We start from the raw sequence: 19,914 nt of genomic DNA on the forward strand, positions 1-19,914 counted from the left end.
GACATATGTAATTATAACTGACACAAAATTGGTACATAAAACAATGGTGCATCTTGAACATAGTAAAATAAATATCATAGGCACTCGTAATTAGTTATTCTTTCTCATAGGCAGATGTTTGTAAAATCAGAAATCCTTTTTTAGAGAAAAGTAAGGCCCTGGCCACGTGGCTCAGTGGATAAAGTGTCATCCTGGCACCCAGAGAGATACGCTATTAACATTTTAAAATATATCTCTCAAGAAAAGGAAAAGAGAAAGACAGGAGAGCACAGATATATACAAATTAGGACTGTAATATAGCCAGATGAATAGAGGAAATCAACAAATAGGAAAATACTATTACTTTATGAAAATAACTTTTTTTTAAGTGAGAGGAGGGGAGACAAAGAGACAGACTCCCACATGTGACCTGATAGGATCCACGCAGCAAACTCCTTACTGGGGATGCTCTGCCCAGCTAGGGATGTTGCTCAGCAACTGAACTATTTTTAGCACCTGAGGCAGAGGCTCCAGTGAACCACTTTAGCACCCAGGACCAACTTGCTCGAACCAATTGAGCAATGGCTGCAGGTGGGGAAGAGATTGAGAAAGAGGAATAGAGAGAGGGAAAGAGAGGGGAGAGGAGTGGAGAAGTAGATGCTTGCTTCTCCTGTGTGCCCTGATTGGGAATCCAAAATGGGACATCCATACGCTGGGCCAACACTCTACCACTGAGCCAACTGTCCTGGGCCTATGAAAATAAATTAAAACAAGATATGAATGATTCTTAGGAAAATATATGTTACATTATGTAAGGTATTTTTCCCCTCTGAGGAAGAAGGAAGGGCATAGCCACAAAGTGTGGAATAGCAAAAGCTTTATTTAGTACAGCACAATCCGCCCTATGAGGTTTTCTGGTCTGGGGGCCAGGGGCCAGAAAAGTCTCATGGAGGAAACCGTGTGGGGGAAATTTAAAGGGTCATTAGGGCGGTCAGCTAATATGACGTGGCAAAATTTCATTGGCTGACAGACGATCGCTCTTTTCCAAAGGACTCCTGGGAAGTTTCTTTTGGCACGCATGGGTGTGGGCAGTTCTAGCCAAAGTTCCTGGGTCTGGTTCCTCATGTGACCTTCCCCCATTGCCCACAGACCTTACACATTAATTGACATGAGAATGAACAGCAGAAAACCTGAATAGAGATCTATAATTATGAAAAAAAAATACTGAAAACATTTGCAGAAACTTACTTGCATGTGGTAGGTATCATTACAATCCCCATTTTACAGAATGAGAAGACATGAAAGGCTGCATGTCAAGTAATTAGAAGAGCTGGGACTTGTCAATATTTTCCATAACTGCAATAACCATACCCTAAATAGGTCTGGACACCAACACGGAAAAATCCCACATTATGGCTGGGCACTTTTCTGGGTGCAGGAGTGCGAAGATAAATAAGCACACTGTGGCCATTGTATTCAAAAAGTTTCTAGTTGAGTCAGAACAGGCAATTATACAGACTATACCGCAACATGTTAATTGCTATACCAGAAGTAGAAAAAAAGTGTTGTCAGAGCCCAGAATAGATTCATATATAGAGAAGGGAGAGTGATGCCATAGGAATCTGGGGAGGACTCCTATTGAATGTGTAATTTGGGCTGGCTCTTGAAAACTAGAGAAGGGAAAGAAAGGCATTCCATGCAGAGGAAACAGCATGTGCAAAGGCAAAATGCCATGCATAATCTATATGTTAACTTCATTAAATCTTCTATGAAAACAATGCAAAGGGATAGTATGCTCCTTTTGATAGAGGGCAATAGTTCTTAGTATCATCCTTCCCTTCTCCCCACATGACAAAAACTACTGTTTGCATTAAAATATAGGGATATTTGGCAGGAATTTATTGTATTCTTAATCAATTGTCAGAAATTTGGCCATGCCATTTGTCTTCTAAGCAAGTTATAACCAAGACTGTCAGTAAAGAGTAAAGATAAGGATAAGCAATATATTCACCAGTCAGCAGGGGCCTGCAAATCTGCTCATTCAGAATCACCAGGGGACCATGGGAAACGTCGATTTAAGCAAGCCTAAAGCATCACTGTTCAAAAGAGGAAGCAGGTTTGTAAGAAGCTAAGAAAGTCTTCCTCTAATTTAAACTCCCAGGAGCTGTTCATGTGACCTCTGCTTATAGACAAAGAATGAAATAAAGCACGGCAGACATTTTGATATGAATGATCTTAATTTTGACCACTCTCCCAAACCTGATTCAGCACAAATTTGATACTACACAAAAGGTCATGTGTACGTGGAATTAAATCAACAGTCACATATCTCAAAACAATTCACACTCAGTCTGCAGTATAGGAATTTCACTGTTTCACGGAGGCTGTGAACTATGTGTGGAATTAAGATTTAAGACATTTTGTTTGTTTTCCCTGAGGTTCTTAAAGTTTGGATTAGAAGAGCTAAAGGAGCAAAGTTTGGAGAAAGATCCTGGCTGGAAGGTTTATTATTCCTTGTGGGACTTCCAACAAGTTACTTAGCAACTCTATCTAATAACACTGCCTTCACAAAATTGCTGTAAGGAGTAAATGAGATAATTTATTTAAAGTACTGCCACAGCCTGACCAGGTGGTGGCGCAGTGGATAGAGCATCGAACTGGGATGCAGAGGACCCAGGTTCAGGACCCCGAGGTCGCCACTTTGAGCGTGGGCTCATCTGGCTTGAGCAAAAAGCTCACCAGTTTGGACCCAAGGTTGCTGGCTTGAGCAAGGGGTTACTAGGTCTGCTGAAGGCCCACGGTCAAGGCACATATGAGAAAGCAATCAATGAACAACTAAGGAGTTTCAATGAAAAACTGATAATTGATGCTTCTCATCTTTCTCTGTTCCTGTCTGTCTGTCCCTTCTATCCCTTTCTCTGACTCTCTGTCTCTGTAAAAAATAAATAAATAAATAAAATAAAGTACTGGCACATAGGTACTCAATAAATGGCAACTCTAACAGCACTCTTGCTGTGGCTTACATATTATTATTATATAGATCAAAAACAGTCTAGATTTTTAGATTTTTTCCCCAAATAGAATATGCACCAATAGAGAGAAGAAAATAAATCTAATCTAATTTATTGAATCTAAATGATTATGAATTATTTTTATGATGGAAAGTATTTTCTGCTGATAAATTTTATCTTTTCCACTGCCAACAATATAACCTAACCTGTTATCTATAATCAGTCAGAAATAAAACCAGTTTTAGTTTTAGTCCTTAATTTATCACATTTATAATTGCTCTACTGTACTCTGTAAATCAAGGTACAAGTGTTAACATCATTGCAAAATCTCATTTTATAGTATACAGTTTTAAAATAATTATGTTTTACTGCCTAGCATTCTCAACATAAGTGGAAAGCTGAAAGGTTTAATCTACAAGAAACTTGCTGTTACCTAAACTGAAAAACTACACTTTCCCTTATTTGGGAGATAATAATATGTATTATTAATAATTAATACATTATAATTAATTCTGTATGCAAAAGTATAATTACCATGCAAGGAATATTCTTTATTTTAATCTTTACTTTTTCCAGTTATTAATTTAAAATATCAGATCATATTAAAGCTGAAAGGACCCTTAAGATAATCTATTTCAATCCCTTAATTTGACTAATTTAAAACTAAGGCCTGGAGAGGTCCAGGGACGTGGTCAAATATCCATGGTACCAAGTGTAATGTTTAAAATGTTTTGTTTTCAGAATTGCAGCAACTACAGGTAGCATAGCCTGATAATTGGTAGAACTAACGTGGTATGGAACAAAGCTGATTGTGACTTCGGGCAGCTCTGTGAATGAGCTCTCAGTGTCCTCTCCTCAAAAGCCACTTGGCTCCTATAGACTCATGTCTTCGGTTTGCTTTCCTCTTTGCCTGCTGCCTTCTGTTTTTTCCAGTATTATTGTCTTTTCCAAAGAATTCTGCCTTTCATTACGTGCCTGAAGTAGGACAGCTTCGGTTTTGTCATTTTTGCCGCCAGTGATGTTTCAGACTTAATTTGCTTATGATCCACATAAGATTAATATTTAACATGAAGAGAAAAAACAACTTTAAATACAACCATTTTTTATATAGATGACAGTAATGTTTTGTTTCCCTTCAGTGAGATAACAGCTAAGAAGTCTTCTAAAATATATACAAAAAATAAGTCTATAAATACAATATAATTTCACTTATATGCAGAATCTAATAAACAAAATAGAAACCGATTCATAGAAACAGGGAACAAACTGACAGCTGTCTGATGGGATGGGGCTGGGGGCTGGGTTGAAAATGGTGAAGGGATTAAGTAAAGAAAAAAAAAACCTTTAGAGACACAGACAACTGTGTGGTGATTACCAGAGGGAAAGGGGGTGGTGGAGTGGAAGAGGGTACAGGGGGATAAATGGTGATGAAAGGAGACTTGACTTGGGGTGTGATCACACAGTACAATATACAGATGGTGTATTATACAACTGTACCTGAAACCTATATTTTATTAACAATGTCACTGTAATAAATTCAATAATTTTTTTAAAAAATAAGTCTTCCAAATAAGACTTCTAAAGTATGTATTGAGCTCATGAAATTTAGCTTTGTGAAGTAGAAAAAGCAAAGAGCTTTCAGGTTGAACCCCAGCTATGTGGCCTCCCACAATTTATTTGCTGAGCCTGTTTCTCATCGCAAAAAATGGGGCCACAACTACTTCACCAGTCTGTGTGGTAAGATTTCCATTATAACAATTGTGAAGAGGCCTGGCACATAGCAGGAACTCAAAGGCTATGCAAAGGCTAAATACCCATTAAATGATCCTGGAACTAAGGGGAAAAACCATCTAAACTTTGGGATAAATAATTCTGTTTGGCATAAATGATACTAAAAATTACTGTATTTTGTCAGCATTCTCCAACATTTACATGGACATTAATATAGTTAACAGCTACAGAGCCCTTACATGGCCCACCACATTCCTATCCTCTTCACACTAATTAATGAACCCTCACAGTGCTGTGTTTAGTTTTTAAAGGCACGTCAGCTGAGGAAACAAAGGCATTGGGAGGTAAGAAACTGCCCAACACCATCCCCATGCAAGGAGATTCAGAGGTCTGAATTCAGGCTCCCTCTCAAGTTTTACCCACTTCTCCATAGTGCTTCAATACACAATATTTAAACCCAGATTCCAAATTCATCTCCTTAGGGCTGCAATAACAAAACCAAAAAACAGGAGTACTAAGGTGATCAATCGTCCTCCTTTAGGGAGGACAGTCCTCCCTCAAAAAATGTCCTACATGTCCTCCTCTTTGATATCGGACGACTAATCTGTAAATGTCCGTATTAAATTGATGCAGAGTCGATCCATTGAGTGCGATGTGACGTATTTATATCTAAATGAGTACTTTTTTCTTACAATTATTAATAAAAATTAATAGGCATGTAAGCATAATTACAATATAAAATATTACAAATGTTTTTATTATGCATTTATCATATTATAGTGTATTATTGTTGCAATGAATAAAATGTTTCTTTTATTTATGATACTGTTTTCTTGGATTTATTTTTGTCTTCTTTTTCATTGTAAAAACGATGGTCACCTTAGTAGTACTCAAAGTGTGTATTCTCCAAGAACCAAATGTAGCATTTCAGATCTCAGTGAGCTGAAGGGTCTGCACTGGGGAAAAACAAGTGAGATTAATCATAAACACATGTAAAAAGGCTGTAGCGGGTCTCTGTTGGCAATGCAAAAAATAGATGGACAAGGACACCACAACACCATATTGAGGACTCAAACTGACCTCATCTGAAACTTCTGCACTTGACTTTCTTTGGTGTTTCACCTCCCTTAGTATAGTTTCCTTCTCCTCATCCTTTTAAGTGGGTCAAAATGGACATTACAGAATAGAAAACAGTCAGAACTGGACAGTGGCAGAGGAGACACCAAATCACAGAATCTGCGAGAAACTGAAGATGAAACTCGAGAGCCAGCAACTCGTCAGGTGCAAAAGGACAAAGGACACCCCCATTAGGCAAGTTCGTAAGAAATCACGTACACTCCGCAAAGTACACAGTATGTCCCAGCTAAACCCTTGAGGCCCGCGAGCTGACAAGAAACATGGCCAGCCTCACTATCCTCACCAGCTCGCAGTGACCCGCCCGAATCCACGGGCGGAAGGCGTCCCTGTTGAGTAATATAATGTTATAGTAATTAAATATATAGAAATATAGAAAAATATAGAAGATATATAGAAATAATTTGGATATAATATTAAAAGCAATTAAGGAAATTAAATAAAGTTATGCCGTCTGGATAGGAATTAATCTAGTGTGTACAGATATGATAGGCAGACTGCCTTTTGCGCAGGACTCAGTTAGTGTGTATGTGAAGTTATATATAGATAAGAAGTGGCTTGATGTCATAACTCGGTAGGTTAACATAAACAAGAAGCTTCCCTAGGAACACCTTAAAAGTGGTTTGATGTGACATTTTGGTAGATTAACATAAAAAGAGCTCCCTGTGGGGTACTCCCAAAAAGGTGGTTTGAGATGATAATCCTGTAGATTGACATCTGTTAGAAGGCGTTGGCCAGAAAAGGTACTAGAGTGAGGAGCCCTCTGCTGCGGTAGTCGCCAGATTCCAACGTTGAAAGTGGACTGTCTCCGAGCCGCTCTGACCAAGGACAGCTGAGAGCAGCACGCCCACGGCCGCTTAAACTGTACTCAGGCAAAGCCATAAGGATTGTGAGTAATAAACTGCCTGTGTGAGTCCTGCAACTAACGTGTGTCAGTGTTGTCTTTCCTCCCGTGGCAGTTGGTCTAGGCACTGATAAATAGAATCCTCATAGCCGCCTCAAGAGTAGTCTGGAAGAGGCTCCAGCCCTCCGACTAGAGCTGGGGCTCTCCTGGGACAGTCCCGCAGGCCTGTGGCGCCTAGAGGAAAGACAGACAGCAGAGGCATCTTGGTTGCCAGGAGACATGGCCCACCACCTCCTCCAATCAGCACATATCTCTTTGCGTCCAATCATAGAAGCGGAAGAGCTGTAGTCGGAGGTAAAAGGTCACACTGCTTTTTGGCGGCCATTTCTTTTGAAGCACCGTGATAGAGCTGTGCTGTCGGTGCTCCAGTTCGAGGGACGGGCGGCAGCTGGGATCGCGGCGAGTAGCCTGCAGCATTTGCTGGTCGTCGCGATGGTAAGGAGGAAAACAACTGGTGGAGGAGAGAGCGGGAGGCGAGAGAGCGCGAGCGGGTGACCAGCGACGCGGGGCCTGGTGGTCGGTTCGCGCGTTTTCATTCATCCGCGTGAGGCGCTGCGCACTGGGTCGGCAGTCTCTTCTCGCTGCTCTGGAGCGCTTGCTCCTTTCGCTGCCTTCCGCGCCCCAGGGATGTTCGTGCTCCCTTCCCTCTCCGCTTTGTTTTGAAACTGAGGTATCCTTGCTGGCTGGAGCCACAGAGTCAGGGAAAAGAGGAAGATTCTTCACGTCCCACTTGTTGAGCCTGCTCTCATTCCAGCCCCGCAGCGCTCTGGAACACAGACCCCAGGCTTTGGCGCATTCATGTGTTCTTTTAGCAAGTATTGAGCGCGTGCCCCTTGCCAGATACGGTGCCAGGCGGTAGGAATATAAATATCTGTCCTGCAGAGGACAGAGATGCGGACCCTGGCCTAGGTTCATTGTGTCGGGCGTGGGAGGCAGACCTTAATAAAATAATATCAAAAATACATAATTGCAAATAATGTGCGCTAGGAAGGAAGCAGGCAGGCTGCTGTGAGGGGGATACGATGGTGTATTAGAAGAGAGGTCAGGAATGGCACCCCGGGAAGGGGAGGGCTGCACCTGAAACCTGAATGGTATTGAAATACAGCCCTTTAAAGAGCAGGAAGAAGAGTTGACCAAGCTTAGGGAACCTGAGCGGTGGCCCTAAGGCCAGGTAAAAACCTTGACCAGTCGGAGGAATGAACGGAAAGCCACAGCCTCTTGCGTGAGGAGCGGTCATGAGGCAGTCGGGCAAGACCTCTCAGGCCACGTTAGAAGATCTGGATTCTACTCCACCTGCAACTAGAAGCCATTGAAGCATTTAAGCAAAGATATGACGTGATAAAAATAACGGTTGCCGTGTGGATAATAAGTTGGAAAAAGACAAAAGTGAAAACTGGAGACTCTTTAGGAGGTTATTACGTTAGCCCCTGTGTCTTCTGAGATCACTTTGTACTTATCTTAAAGGGGGTTAGTAGCTAAGTTTCTTGGTTCTTTTCTTTGGACTGACAGGTGAGCAGGTGAAGTAAGGAAAAAGTGAACTTACTGGGGACACTACTGCTTTGCTGGATAAACAAGCATTAAATGATAGCTCACCTGTAAGAGGGAGTAAGTCAAGACAGACCCAGTCTGAGCTAGAATTCAAGCAAAAGACTGTCAAGTGTGATCTGCCTTCTTCATTCTGTAGCCTCACATTTGGGACTTGACAGCTGAATTGTTTGTGTGTCCCTGAAGTCACCGTGTTGCTTTATTCTTCCTCTTGTTAGATAGGTATTCTCCTCTGCCTAGAACAGCTGTTTTCCCCCCTTGGAAATACAGTATCTCTCATCCTTTAAAATGAAAACATTACTTATTTCAGACAACCTTTCCTTTTCTCTTAACACTGGATTGGTTTGATACCCTTGTACGTAGCATATCCACTACATTGCAGTGTAATTGTCTGTTTGTTGTGATTTGCCCTCCCCCCTCCCACTGGGAGATTCTCGAGCACAAGGACTGTCACCTGCATTTTTTTGTTTTGTTTTTTACTGCCTTTACCTTTGCTTCTTTATAACCTGGAACAGTGAGTGACATTTAATAGCTATTCAGTGTGTTTTAAGGGAATAATAAATAGTTTTATAAGTTTTGATGGGTCAAAGATGAAATTGGCTAACTGGTTATTTTGATTTCTCTGATGCTGTTCAACAAATAAAAGTAAAAATTATATGAGAGGGAGTCGAGAGTTTGTTTCTTTTAGGCACCATAAAATATATGTGATTTGATAACCGAGAAGGTGGTGGGCACCGAGCCCTGGAAAATAATTGAGTTTTTCTGTTGTTGTTCTTTGTGCAGAGTTTGCCCCTCAATCCCAAACCTTTCCTCAATGGATTAACAGGAAAGCCAGTAATGGTGAAACTTAAGTGGGGAATGGAGTACAAAGGCTACCTGGTATCTGTAGATGGCTATATGAACATGCAGGTAAGCTAAAGAATTATAAAATCATTACATTGCATTTATTTTTCTTCATCTTACATCTCTAAGGTTTGGTGTGACTTAGGAGAATGCAGTTAATTAAATTGACAGACAATACAAAAATTAAGGAAAGAAAGTCAAGGTCACAGAGGATGTTATAATTGTGATAAACTATGAATGATGCCTGGTATTAAAGAAGAATACAGCCACAGAATTATCAGCCAAATGAATTGATAACGGACTACATGTCTGTTAACACTAGCTCTGTAAATGTTTCAGCCAGTTTTTTTTTAATTGTGATGAAATACATAAAACATAAAATTTACCACTTTCAGGTGTTCCACCTGGTGGCATTAGGTACATTCGCATTGTGTAGCCATCCCCCTCACCAATTTTCCAAGTTTTTTATCATCCCCATTTTTTATCATCCCAAAGTGAAACTTTGTACCCATTAAAAAAGTAACTCCCTAGAGTGATGGGTATACAACAGAATCGAATGTCAAAATGATCCAGAGATGTTTTCTCTAAATCTATGTACTCTAGTTGACCAATGTCACCCCGTTAAAATTGTCTAAATAAAAAAAAAATAATAAAGTAACTCCCCTTTTCCCTTGCCTGCTTCCCTTGATAAATACTATTCTTTTAGTCTCTCTATTCTAGGTACCTCATATATATGGAATCCTACGATATTTGTCCCTTTGGCATGTTTCACTTAAAATGTTCAGGCTAATTCATGGTGTAGCATGTATCAGAATTTCATTCCTTTTTGTAGCTAAAATAATTATTGTATATATATTTTGCATTTTAATCCATTCCTCTGCTGATGGACATTTGAGTTGTTTCCACCTTCTGACTGTTGTTAGGAATGCAGCGAACATGGCTGTAAAATATCTGGTAGTCTCTTTTCCAATTGCTTTGGGTATGTATCCAGAAACGAGATTGCTGGATCATGCCGTAAATCTTTAATTTCCTGGGGACTGCCATGCTGTGTTCCACCTGAACAGATGATGCTTAGGTCCCCAAAATTCGTATAGAGCATTGTTTTGGCCTGGAAAATTCCCCAAGCAGGAATCATTTTCCAAGGCTATGGAAAAATCTGAAGAGCATATCCCCTGTGCTGAACATGTCCCAGACTTAGTGGTGATGGTGTACAACTTTATGAATATAGTCGTTAAAACCACGGACTTCTATATTTAAATGTGACTTTTATGGTATGGGAATTATATATATATTTAAATAAAAGAGGAATCAAGACTATACACCAAATTCTAGGTTTCGAAAATAATGTCACTTCCTAGTGAGCTTGCCAGTTTTGAAATGTATCTGAGAAACCACATTGATGATGCCTTTGAGTTTGTTCACTCAGCATGTGTTTATTGAGCATCCATTATGCGCCTGGCCCTGTGAATACACCAGTGAACCAAGCAAAGCCCCTATCCTCAGGAAGTGTTAGTGGTGAGGGAGCGTAATAGACTGTGGTATCGAGTAATGAGAGGTGCTATGGAGAAAAGGAAAGCAGTGTTGGAATAGAGGGACAGGAGTGTGCAGTATTGGATAGGAGAGCCAAGGAAGGCCTCTCTGAGGAAGTAAATTGAGCAGTGACCAGAATTAAGTGAGCAGCTGAAGAGAGTTGCTGAAAAGTGAGAGCATCCCACTTTGAGGGAAACAGAGCAAAGGCTTTGTGGAGGAACGTTGGTGTGTTTAAGGCACAGCAGGAAGGCCAGAGCAGAGTGAGGTAGGGGAAGAATAATAGGAAGGTTGAAATGGTAGTCAAAGAGGGCCTTCTAAGTGATAAAAAGGACTTTGGACTTTATTTTAAATGTGATAGAAGGCTTTGGAGCATTGTGTAATTTAGAAACCAGTTAAATGTTAAATATCTGCCAAAAATTAATTTTCAACAAAAATCAGTTGATATTAGTACATTATTTCTGAGCTCTGTTACATACCAAACTACCATATTTCCCCATGTATAAGATGCACCTTTTTTCAAAAATTTTGTGGTCTAAAAACTGGGTGCTGCTTACACAGTGGTTGTAGATTTTTTTTTTAACTTGCATTTTCTGCTTTTCGCGCTGGTTTTTGCACTCATTGTTGAAGACTGATTTGTCATCAGACACAGATAAGGACAAGCTAATGGATGGGAGTTTTGACAGTGATGAGGAGTTGTATGAATTTTAGGATGAATAAAACTTGAATTCAGTAACTTTATGTAATACATTTTTTTTTCAAAATTTAGGCCCCAAAATTAAGGTGCATCTTATACATGGGGAAATATGGTAGTTGTCTCAACAACCACATGTATTTCAGACTAAACCTCTCTGGGTGTAGGAGGTTACTCTGTTCTCCATGGTAGAAGGAGTAACATGCAGTAGCAGTGTTAGTTCATTACCATGTTTTTCGTGCCTTACCTCACATCCTCTATAACCCCTATATTTCTTTCCTTCTGCTCTTTGCCCAACTGATGAAGGAAGCTTCCCTTCCTTTTTCTCTCCTCATTTCTTTTGTGGGTTCTAGATAGCATGATTGTAATTTAAAAAAATTAAAAGTAAAGTTTATTACCTATATGTAGAAGGAAAGCTAAACTTTTAAAAGCAAGACAGATAGACAGGAAGGGAGAGAGATGAGAAGCATCAACTCATAGCTGCAGCACCTTAGTTGTTCATTGATTGCTTTTTCATATGTCTCTTGACCGGGGACTCCAGCTGAGCCAGTGACCCCTTGCTCAAGCCAGTGACTATGGGGTCATGTCTATGATCCCACGCTCAAGCCGTTGAGCCCGTGTTCAAGCTGGATAAGCCTGCACTAAGCTAGTGACCTCGAGATTTCGAACCTGGGTCCTCAGTATCTCAGGTCGATGCTCAATCCATTGTGTTACCACCTGGTCAGGCAAGCTAAACATTTTGGTATAAAATTAAAGTAATAGTTCCTTAACTATAAAGGTTACTTTTTTTAAAAAGTTTTAACATTTAACAGTTGAAAAATAAAGGCTTTCATCAAACTTCCAACTCCCTAAAAGATCCCCTTTATCACATAATAGGTATGTAACCCACCAGCCACAATTTAGTAAAGAAAATGTTGAGTTTAAATATTTATGAATGAATTTCAATTAAAGTACAGTTGGCATAATATTTAGTTTTAGGTGTACAACATAGTGATTCAACACACACATACATACACACACCTTACAGAGTGATCACCGTGATGGTTTTAACAAGCACCTTTCACTGTACAAGGTTATTATGATGTTGACTATTTTCCTTGTGCTGTACATTATATGCCTGTAATTTATTTTAGAACTGGAAGTTTATAAGGTTACTCTTCATTGTTTAATCTCCTTTTAAGAACTTGTTTTTCCCTGTTTATTAGCACATAATTTAAAAATTGTTTTATTTACTTCTTTGGTTTGGTTGGTGACTAATATAAAAGTATTTTAGCCGTAACTTCGATACACACATATTGGGTTCCTCGATATGATACTGTGTGGGAGATCGTCTTTCTTGGCATGTTGTTTCAGTGTCTACTAGAAAGAAATATTACACAACTGAGAGATTTTTCCTATTATGTGCAAACAAGCTTTATTATATATGAGTTCTAAATCCATCAATATTAACATTAAATATTTATATGAAACAAAGTACAATAGTAATAAAATAATATTAATTATAGATAAATATGAGTGGTTGGTATAGAAAGGTCTCAGTTAATAAGTTTCTCTCACCAATATTAGGTGTGTCTTACTATTTTCCTTCTGTATTATTACATTAATATATTTTCTTTTTATTTAAAGCTTGCAAACACAGAAGAATACATAGATGGAGCATTGTCTGGACACCTGGGCGAAGTTTTAATAAGGTAACAAGGAGTAGTAGTATATGTAAGGAGACTGGTGAGCATTAGAAATACCCATTTAAACAAACTAATTTAGAGCCTCAACTTCAGAATTGCTTTTTAAAATCACTATTAATTTGATATAACATTCTACAGCTAGATTTTAAGAGTCTTTGAAATTGTTAAACTTATTAAAGGTTTAAGTGTTTTGGAGCTATTCAGCCTTAAGATTTTTCTAGTATTGATAAACTTTCTAGCTCTTAGCTGTAACATTTTTAGTGGTTTTAATTGTAGGAGTTTGTTTTGAATCTCAGTTGGGTCTGGCTGCTGTTAGGGATTTTTGTTATACTCATTTTCTAGAACTAACTTGATATCCCCAAATTCTAGTCATTATTCCCTTTGAAAGAACATAAAGGTACTATTTTATAACAGTCACATGGTAAAAAAAAAAAAATAAGTGCCATGTGCTTTTTAACAAATCAGTGGTAAAATTGTTTTAAAAGAGAAAAAATACTAGATTGTAAATTGAGCATTTGGTATTTTGGTAATAAAAAAAATCTAGCAATTGAAAATCAGATATTATGTGTTTTCTGGTTGGAACAACAAAATAGACTGTTCTTCTGTTCACAGGTGTAATAATGTCCTTTATATCAGGGGTGTTGAAGAAGAAGAAGAAGATGGGGAAATGAGAGAATAGCATCTTTTGCCGGGATTTTTCTTTTTTATATATATTTCTAGACAATAAAAATTTGTGTTTTTCAACTTGACTTGTGAACTGTTCATACTCAGAAAGTATGTTTAATTAATATGCAAACTCAAATGTTGAAACAGTTGAGAGATTATTCACAGTAGTAACTGCTTTAAAAGCCACCCAACTTCATTCAAGTTGGTTTTCTTTCGTAAGCCAAATACTCTTACTTTTTTCTATACAGGAACATTATGCCTTATAAACATTTATGAAGATGAACTTCAACTCTTGTAATTATATATAATATTAACTGAGACCTTTTAAAAGCAACTGTTTCTTTTAAAGTTATTTTTGAGCCATTTTTGACCGTATAAAGTTAAATATTTTCTTATAATTAATAGATAACATTTTATTTAGTAGCTGGTAAATTACACATTACAGTGTAAGCTAAATAATATATACATACAAATAAAATGAAACATCAGCTGAAAATTAAAATGATTGTGGATATAGAGCACAACAGAAATTGTGAACTGACATTTAGGTTGAAGAAATAGTTTGTTCTCTTAGAAAAATTAAGTTTCTGAACAGTACTCTTTAATGTGAATTAAAAACCAGTCTTACAGTTATGTTCTGAGAACATAACCTAGTGATTTTTGTTTAAATCTTAAACTCCGAGCCCTTAAGATATCTTAGAATTGTTCATTGTTAAAATGTATACTCCACAGTTATAAAATTTATGCTATGAACTTTCCTATGGACTGGTTGAAAAAAAGTAGATCATTGAAAGTCTTATATTGTTAGAGAATGCCACTATTAAATTTAATGGTCATTAACCATATAGTTACATCAATAAAGTAACTTTGGATGTGCATTGCCAACTTTGAGGCAACTCAAAGTATAGCTGTATGATGTTTAGAATAATACTTAGGCTATGGAAAATAAAAGCCTTCAAATAACTCCCATTTCCAATGCTGTAACCTTTAGAACAAAGGCATGTCTTCCTCAAACTGGTAAGGCCAGTATATGGGGCGGAATATTGCCATTACTGTAAACCGAAATCTATAAAATATGCCTAAAACATTCTGGAAATAAAAGCCTTACTGCTCCTATTCAAGTGAAGAAATATTCATCTTCTAGTGATTGTGTTATTGTTTCCTGGACTGCAAGTAGTACTGGTTTGGTAGCAGATGGAGGTTTTGAACGGTAGATGAGTCGTCTTCCCAGCTGAAATAAAATAAAAAATAATATTCCTTAGCATAACCTTTTTCTATTGAAGTATAAGTAAAATACTAATATTAACTTAATTTTTCCAAGAAATAATACTGTTTAGAATAGTAAATAATCCATTACAGAGGGATTGATAATTTAATGGATGTCCAACATGTTAGGTAAAATTAACTAACAAATGAAACACTGTAGTATGCAGAAGACAAAGCAGTTAGGTTTTACTGAGGAAGTGAGGGAGATTTATGGTAAAGTCATTGCAGGTTTCAGACATGGTCAGAAAGAACCATATTTGAGGCCAGCATTTCATTTCTCAGCAAGTGTCATAGCTAGTTTTTCTTCCATTGGTGAGAAGAGTTCACTTTCTTCTGTTGAGCACCAATTGACTGGCATTGAAAAGTCCTGTTCATTTTTAAACAAAAACTTGAGAAAACTATCTACTTATCTTGAATACTAATAATCTTTTTGGCTCTTGGGAGTGTTCCCACCAGGGCAGATTTAGGGAAATCCTTAGTTGCACATCTGTTCATTCTCTCTGGGGCATATACAGGGGTCCTCGGGTTACAATGCAGTTCTGTTCCAACAACAGTGCTGTAATCCGAATTTTGGTATAAATCAAAATACAGCCTAGCCAAACACAAACAACAGTCCAAAGGACATAGGTAAGCAAGCGTGCCTGGGACGCCGGCCCCTCGCTCGTGCTGCGGTACTGTGTGCTCTTCCATTGCAGCAGCCCACCGAGTCCTTCCACCGAGTCCATGGAGTCGGCGCTCACAGTGTAAGCCAAAACACGTCTCGGTTTTTCTTAGTTTTTATGGGAGTGAGCATTGTAATTTGAAACGTCGTATGTTGAGACTGTGTAACCTGACAACCCCTATACTCAAGATTATCATACTAATTTTATTTTTTAGTCTTTTCTCTGTAATTTGTTTTGTTTTGCTTTTATTAAAGAGTATATTGATTTTGGAGAGAGAAGAGGGGGGAGGAACAAGAAGCATTAACTCAGCAGTTGGCCTCTGGTATGTGGCTTGACCTGGCAAGCCGGGGGTTTCAAACCTGGACCTCAGCATTCCTGGTCGGTACTTTACCCACTGCACCACCACAGGTCAGGCTGGTTTTGCTTTTACATCTGAATTTGTGTCATGCAAATGGATGAGAAAACTATTTATGTTCTACTGGACTTGAGCTTTGATAGGATATCTCCATTGTGTTCAAAAGGGCCACCATCTTTATGTGAGACTGTCCCTTGCATTGCAGAATGTCTGACATTCTTGGTTCCAGTGAACTAAATAACAATAATGTCCTCTGCATAATTAAATCAACAAAAATGTCTTTAGGGGACCTGAATTCCTTTGCTAAAGTCAGAATTTTTTTCTGTCAGTGATCTGTTTGGTAACTTGTTATTTATGTTAGAAAATTTCCAATGATGAAGTGTCCCAAATGGGTTAGAACTTCTATCACAGGATTTTTACATTGTCAACTTATCAGATTGCCGTTTTTATTTTCAATTTTCTTTCAGTTTTTATTCTCATTTTTAGTCTGTTAATTCAACAAGTATTTGTTGAGTATCCACTGTGTGCCAGGCATTGGAGATACAAAAGTCATAAAACTTGCCCTTGCTGGATAGCTCAGTTGGTTAGAGCATTGTCCTGAAGCGCAGAGGTTGCTGGTTCGATCCCTAGTTAAGGCACATACAAGAGCAGCTCAATGTTCCCCTCTCTCTCTCTCTCTCTCTCTCTCTCTCTCTCCCTCTCTCCCCCTCCCCCCTTCCAATTTTCACCCCCTTTTCTCACTAAAATGAGTAAGTAAACATTTTTTTAAAGAGTCATAAAGCATTCATGTTTTAAAAGGAAAGATATTTTTAAATAATCATTTCAATTTTATGGGTTTAGTGAAACTATATACAGGTGGGAGAATGATGAGTGCTTAATTCTCCCTTGGAAAGAAGAGGACAAGTCAGGTGTTCATGGGAAGATTTGAACTAGAAAAATATAGACTCTTTAAGAGGAAATGCTTATTTAAATAAAATAATTTAAAGTAATCATTACATTTTGACATACATATTTACAATTACCATACTTGGAAACTTTTTTCAAGTTCTTAACCTCAAAAGTCGGGGTGTGAGGTACACAAAAGCATTCACAATGAGTTAGTTAGTACTATGCTGAGAATCATTGTTCACATTAGCTTTGTAGCTAACCATGAAATTGGGTTCCTGGACTATGTTTCAGACCCTAACCTAGAGGAGGGAGTGGCATATAGACACACCCTCCAGAACGCAGGGCATGGACTGGAAGCGCCCAGTGACTGGCTGCCCAGACTTCTTATTACAGGTCACCTTGCAATATGAAGAACCCGGCTCCTGGTCCTGATTCGTCTTCTGAATCTGAAGTGACACTGGGTATGCCATTTTAACTTCAATTATTAATCTCCCCTTTTTTTTTTTTTTTACAGTGTGAGGGTTAGAAGACCCAGTTATTTGTAATTTGAGCTCACTATCGCCATTGTGAAAGAAGCAAGGTTCAGAGCTACCATTTGTAAGATACGTAGGATATTTCCAGAAAGATGCAGATATAACTGTTAGCACTGGTTGCCTCCAGAGAGGGGAACTGAGGATGACTTACTTATCAGTGAATAAATACTCTTGTACCTTTTGAACATTGAACCATATGTTTATAGTAGCTATTCAAAAAATTAGTTTTTAAAATAATTGTTTAGTTTGGTGAACTTGGTACTAAATAAAAAGAGGAGTGGACAAATTTCTTTTACTAAAAAAAGGCGGCCTAATATGGAACTGTTATCCAGTAATTTGAATTATTCTAAAAGTAACAAGGAACCGGAGAGAGACCAGTTGAACAGGGGAGCAGAAAAGATTTCGCTGAAGTTTAACTTGGGTAAATACTCAAATTAGATATTTTGTTTTTATACCACAGAAGCACTGGTATAAAAACAAGTCCACAGTAGCTGGACCGATCAGTAACAAAATAAACCTTTTTCTTTGGTTGTGCTACTGCTCTTTCCAAAGCAGCTCTCAGCCTTTCCTCCTGATGTCTTTGTTTTTCTTTCATTTTCTCTTCACGCAACCTGTCAAGAGAGAAAAAGTTCTTCTAACTATAAATCACAGTAAAAAAAGACCTGCATCATTACTATTTGGTAGTGAACTATCTAAATATTATAAAATTTCCATTAAGTTTAAATGAAAATAATAATTCATCTTCACCCATAACTGTGGCTTTTGAATATTCAGGTGAAATCTTAACACATCCTATTTGTGTTGAAATGGGAAGAATTTGTGTGTTACCATTTTGGAAAAAGTGAACATTTAGCCCATCTTGGTCTAAATAGGCACCTCTGCAGAGCCTCTTGTCACTCATGTTGTGTCACTTCACAGTGTACACCAGCCATTGGAATTAACTTCCACTACCTTTCCATTGAAATATAACAGAAAAGTACACAGATGACACATACAGTTCAGTGAATCACCACAAAAGTATATTTTCCTGTTAATATTTTTGAATGGTATTTTGAAGTTAAGATCAGTAAATGCTGTATGTCTTATTTTCTCTAGGGTTGTTGTAAGGATAAAATTAAAATGAGATGATCTAGGCAGTCTGCCTACTCCAGTGCCTGGTGCAGAATAAGCACTCAATAGTGATAACTATTTTATGGACATACTTAATTTTAACTGTTAAATTTATTGAACCTTTTTTTTTTTGACTGAGGGACAGATAGGGACAGACAGTAACGAAGAGAGATGAGAAGCATCAGTTCTTTATTGCAGCTCCTTAGTTATTCAGTGATTGGTTTCTCATATTTGCCTCGACAGAGTTGGGGTTGGGGGCAGTAGCAGCAGAGTGAGTGACCCCTTGGTCAAGCCAGTGAACTTGGGCTCAAGCTAGTGACCGTGGGGTCAGGTCTATGATCCCACGCTCAAGCCAGGGACCCCGTGCTGAAGCTGGCGACCTCAAGGTTTCGAACCTGGGTCCTCCGCGTCCCAGTCCGAGGCTCTATCCACTGCGCCACCTCCTGGGTCAGGCTTATTGAATATTTTTTATGCAGGATTTGGTATTGTATGAAGTGCCACCAAACCATGGGAAAAACCAACTGAAATTTTCTTTTTAAGAACAATAAATAATTGGTATTAGGTTCATGTATCACTACTGAAAGTACATTGTAATAACTCCTGGATGACAATTTATTTTCTACTGTAAGATACAAGTGTTAGTATAATTAATCACAAGTCATATTATGGAAGGAGTCATCTGTCATTTATAATTTTTAAAAATTTGCTCTATATTTAACAAAATTCTATCAGGGTCACCTTAATATATTCTGGACTTCATTTTTATGTGGGAGAAGCAATATCCCCTATACAGCAGTAATATAGTAGCCAATAACAAAATATCTAATATTAATGACTAATATTTGAGTACTTACTATGTGCCAAAGATACTTTATTGCTTTTACTTAGATCACTTAATTCTCACAACAATCCTACAAGTCATTACTGCCATTTGACAGATAAACTGAGGTTATAAGAGATTATTTGGTCACAAAGTTGGTAATGGTGGAACCTCGATTGAACCCAGGCAGGTCAACTCTCAAGTCCGTACTGCTAGCCATAGTATTGTCTGCCTCCCATCATGTTTTGCTGTAACATGAACATTATTTCACCTATAAGCATTTTCTACATGCCGCATTATACTAGGGATCATATATTTATAATCATTGCCTCAAAAGTAGTATGTACATAACTCAGTATGGAAATTATTTGTAAATTGGTGCATTCTCCTGAAAGGCCCCAAGCTAGGCAAGGATGTGGAACTGGTGGTGGGCCATGTTCCAGGGGTGATAATCCTCATGGGACTCTTGAGGAATGGATGAATTGCTGTGTAGATGCTATGTGTGGAGGAGTTGGCAGTTATGCACAGAGGAAAACTCTCATTTGTGGCTTTTTCAAACAA

At 38.2% G+C, this 19,914-nt stretch overlaps 2 protein-coding genes across 7 annotated transcripts in view; one reads left to right on the forward strand and one right to left on the reverse strand.

Moving 5' to 3' along the window:
• Positions 1 to 7,061: 7,061 nt before the first annotated feature.
• On the forward strand, positions 7,062 to 14,849 carry SNRPF (small nuclear ribonucleoprotein polypeptide F). 2 transcript variants are annotated; one of them, XM_066261990.1, is made up of 4 exons: positions 7,062 to 7,194; positions 9,088 to 9,213; positions 12,995 to 13,059; positions 13,647 to 14,849. In XM_066261990.1, exons 1-4 carry the CDS (start codon positions 7,192 to 7,194, stop codon positions 13,669 to 13,671), a joined length of 219 nt encoding a protein of 72 aa, XP_066118087.1. In that variant the 5' UTR covers positions 7,062 to 7,191; the 3' UTR covers positions 13,672 to 14,849. The 2 variants fall into 2 exon arrangements, with proteins under 2 accessions (XP_066118087.1, XP_066118076.1); XM_066261979.1 differs by having other exon boundaries at positions 13,666 to 14,849.
• Positions 14,821 to 19,914, reverse strand: part of CCDC38 (coiled-coil domain containing 38) — a 45,180-nt gene continuing 40,086 nt past the window's right edge. For all 5 annotated transcript variants that reach the window (XM_066261952.1, XM_066261933.1, XM_066261915.1 and 2 more), the window contains exons 15-16: positions 17,941 to 18,034; positions 14,821 to 14,950 (exon numbers count right to left, since the gene is read on the reverse strand). In XM_066261952.1, the coding sequence (XP_066118049.1) occupies positions 14,837 to 14,950; positions 17,941 to 18,034 (208 nt within the window). In that variant the 3' untranslated portion in view covers positions 14,821 to 14,836. The remainder of the gene's footprint in view (positions 14,951 to 17,940; positions 18,035 to 19,914) is intronic.

The sequence above is a fragment of the Saccopteryx bilineata genome, chromosome 1, assembly GCF_036850765.1.
Source record: "Saccopteryx bilineata isolate mSacBil1 chromosome 1, mSacBil1_pri_phased_curated, whole genome shotgun sequence".
In the NCBI taxonomy this organism is placed as follows: domain Eukaryota; kingdom Metazoa; phylum Chordata; class Mammalia; order Chiroptera; family Emballonuridae; genus Saccopteryx; species Saccopteryx bilineata.

Excerpts from the sequence above, each read along its gene's own strand:
- SNRPF (XM_066261979.1), top strand. Across the intron at positions 9,214-12,994 it reads ATGGCTATATGAACATGCAG|CTTGCAAACACAGAAGAATA; the intron begins GTAAGCTAAAGA and ends TTTTATTTAAAG. Across the intron at positions 13,060-13,665 it reads CTGGGCGAAGTTTTAATAAG|GTGTAATAATGTCCTTTATA; the intron begins GTAACAAGGAGT and ends TTCTGTTCACAG.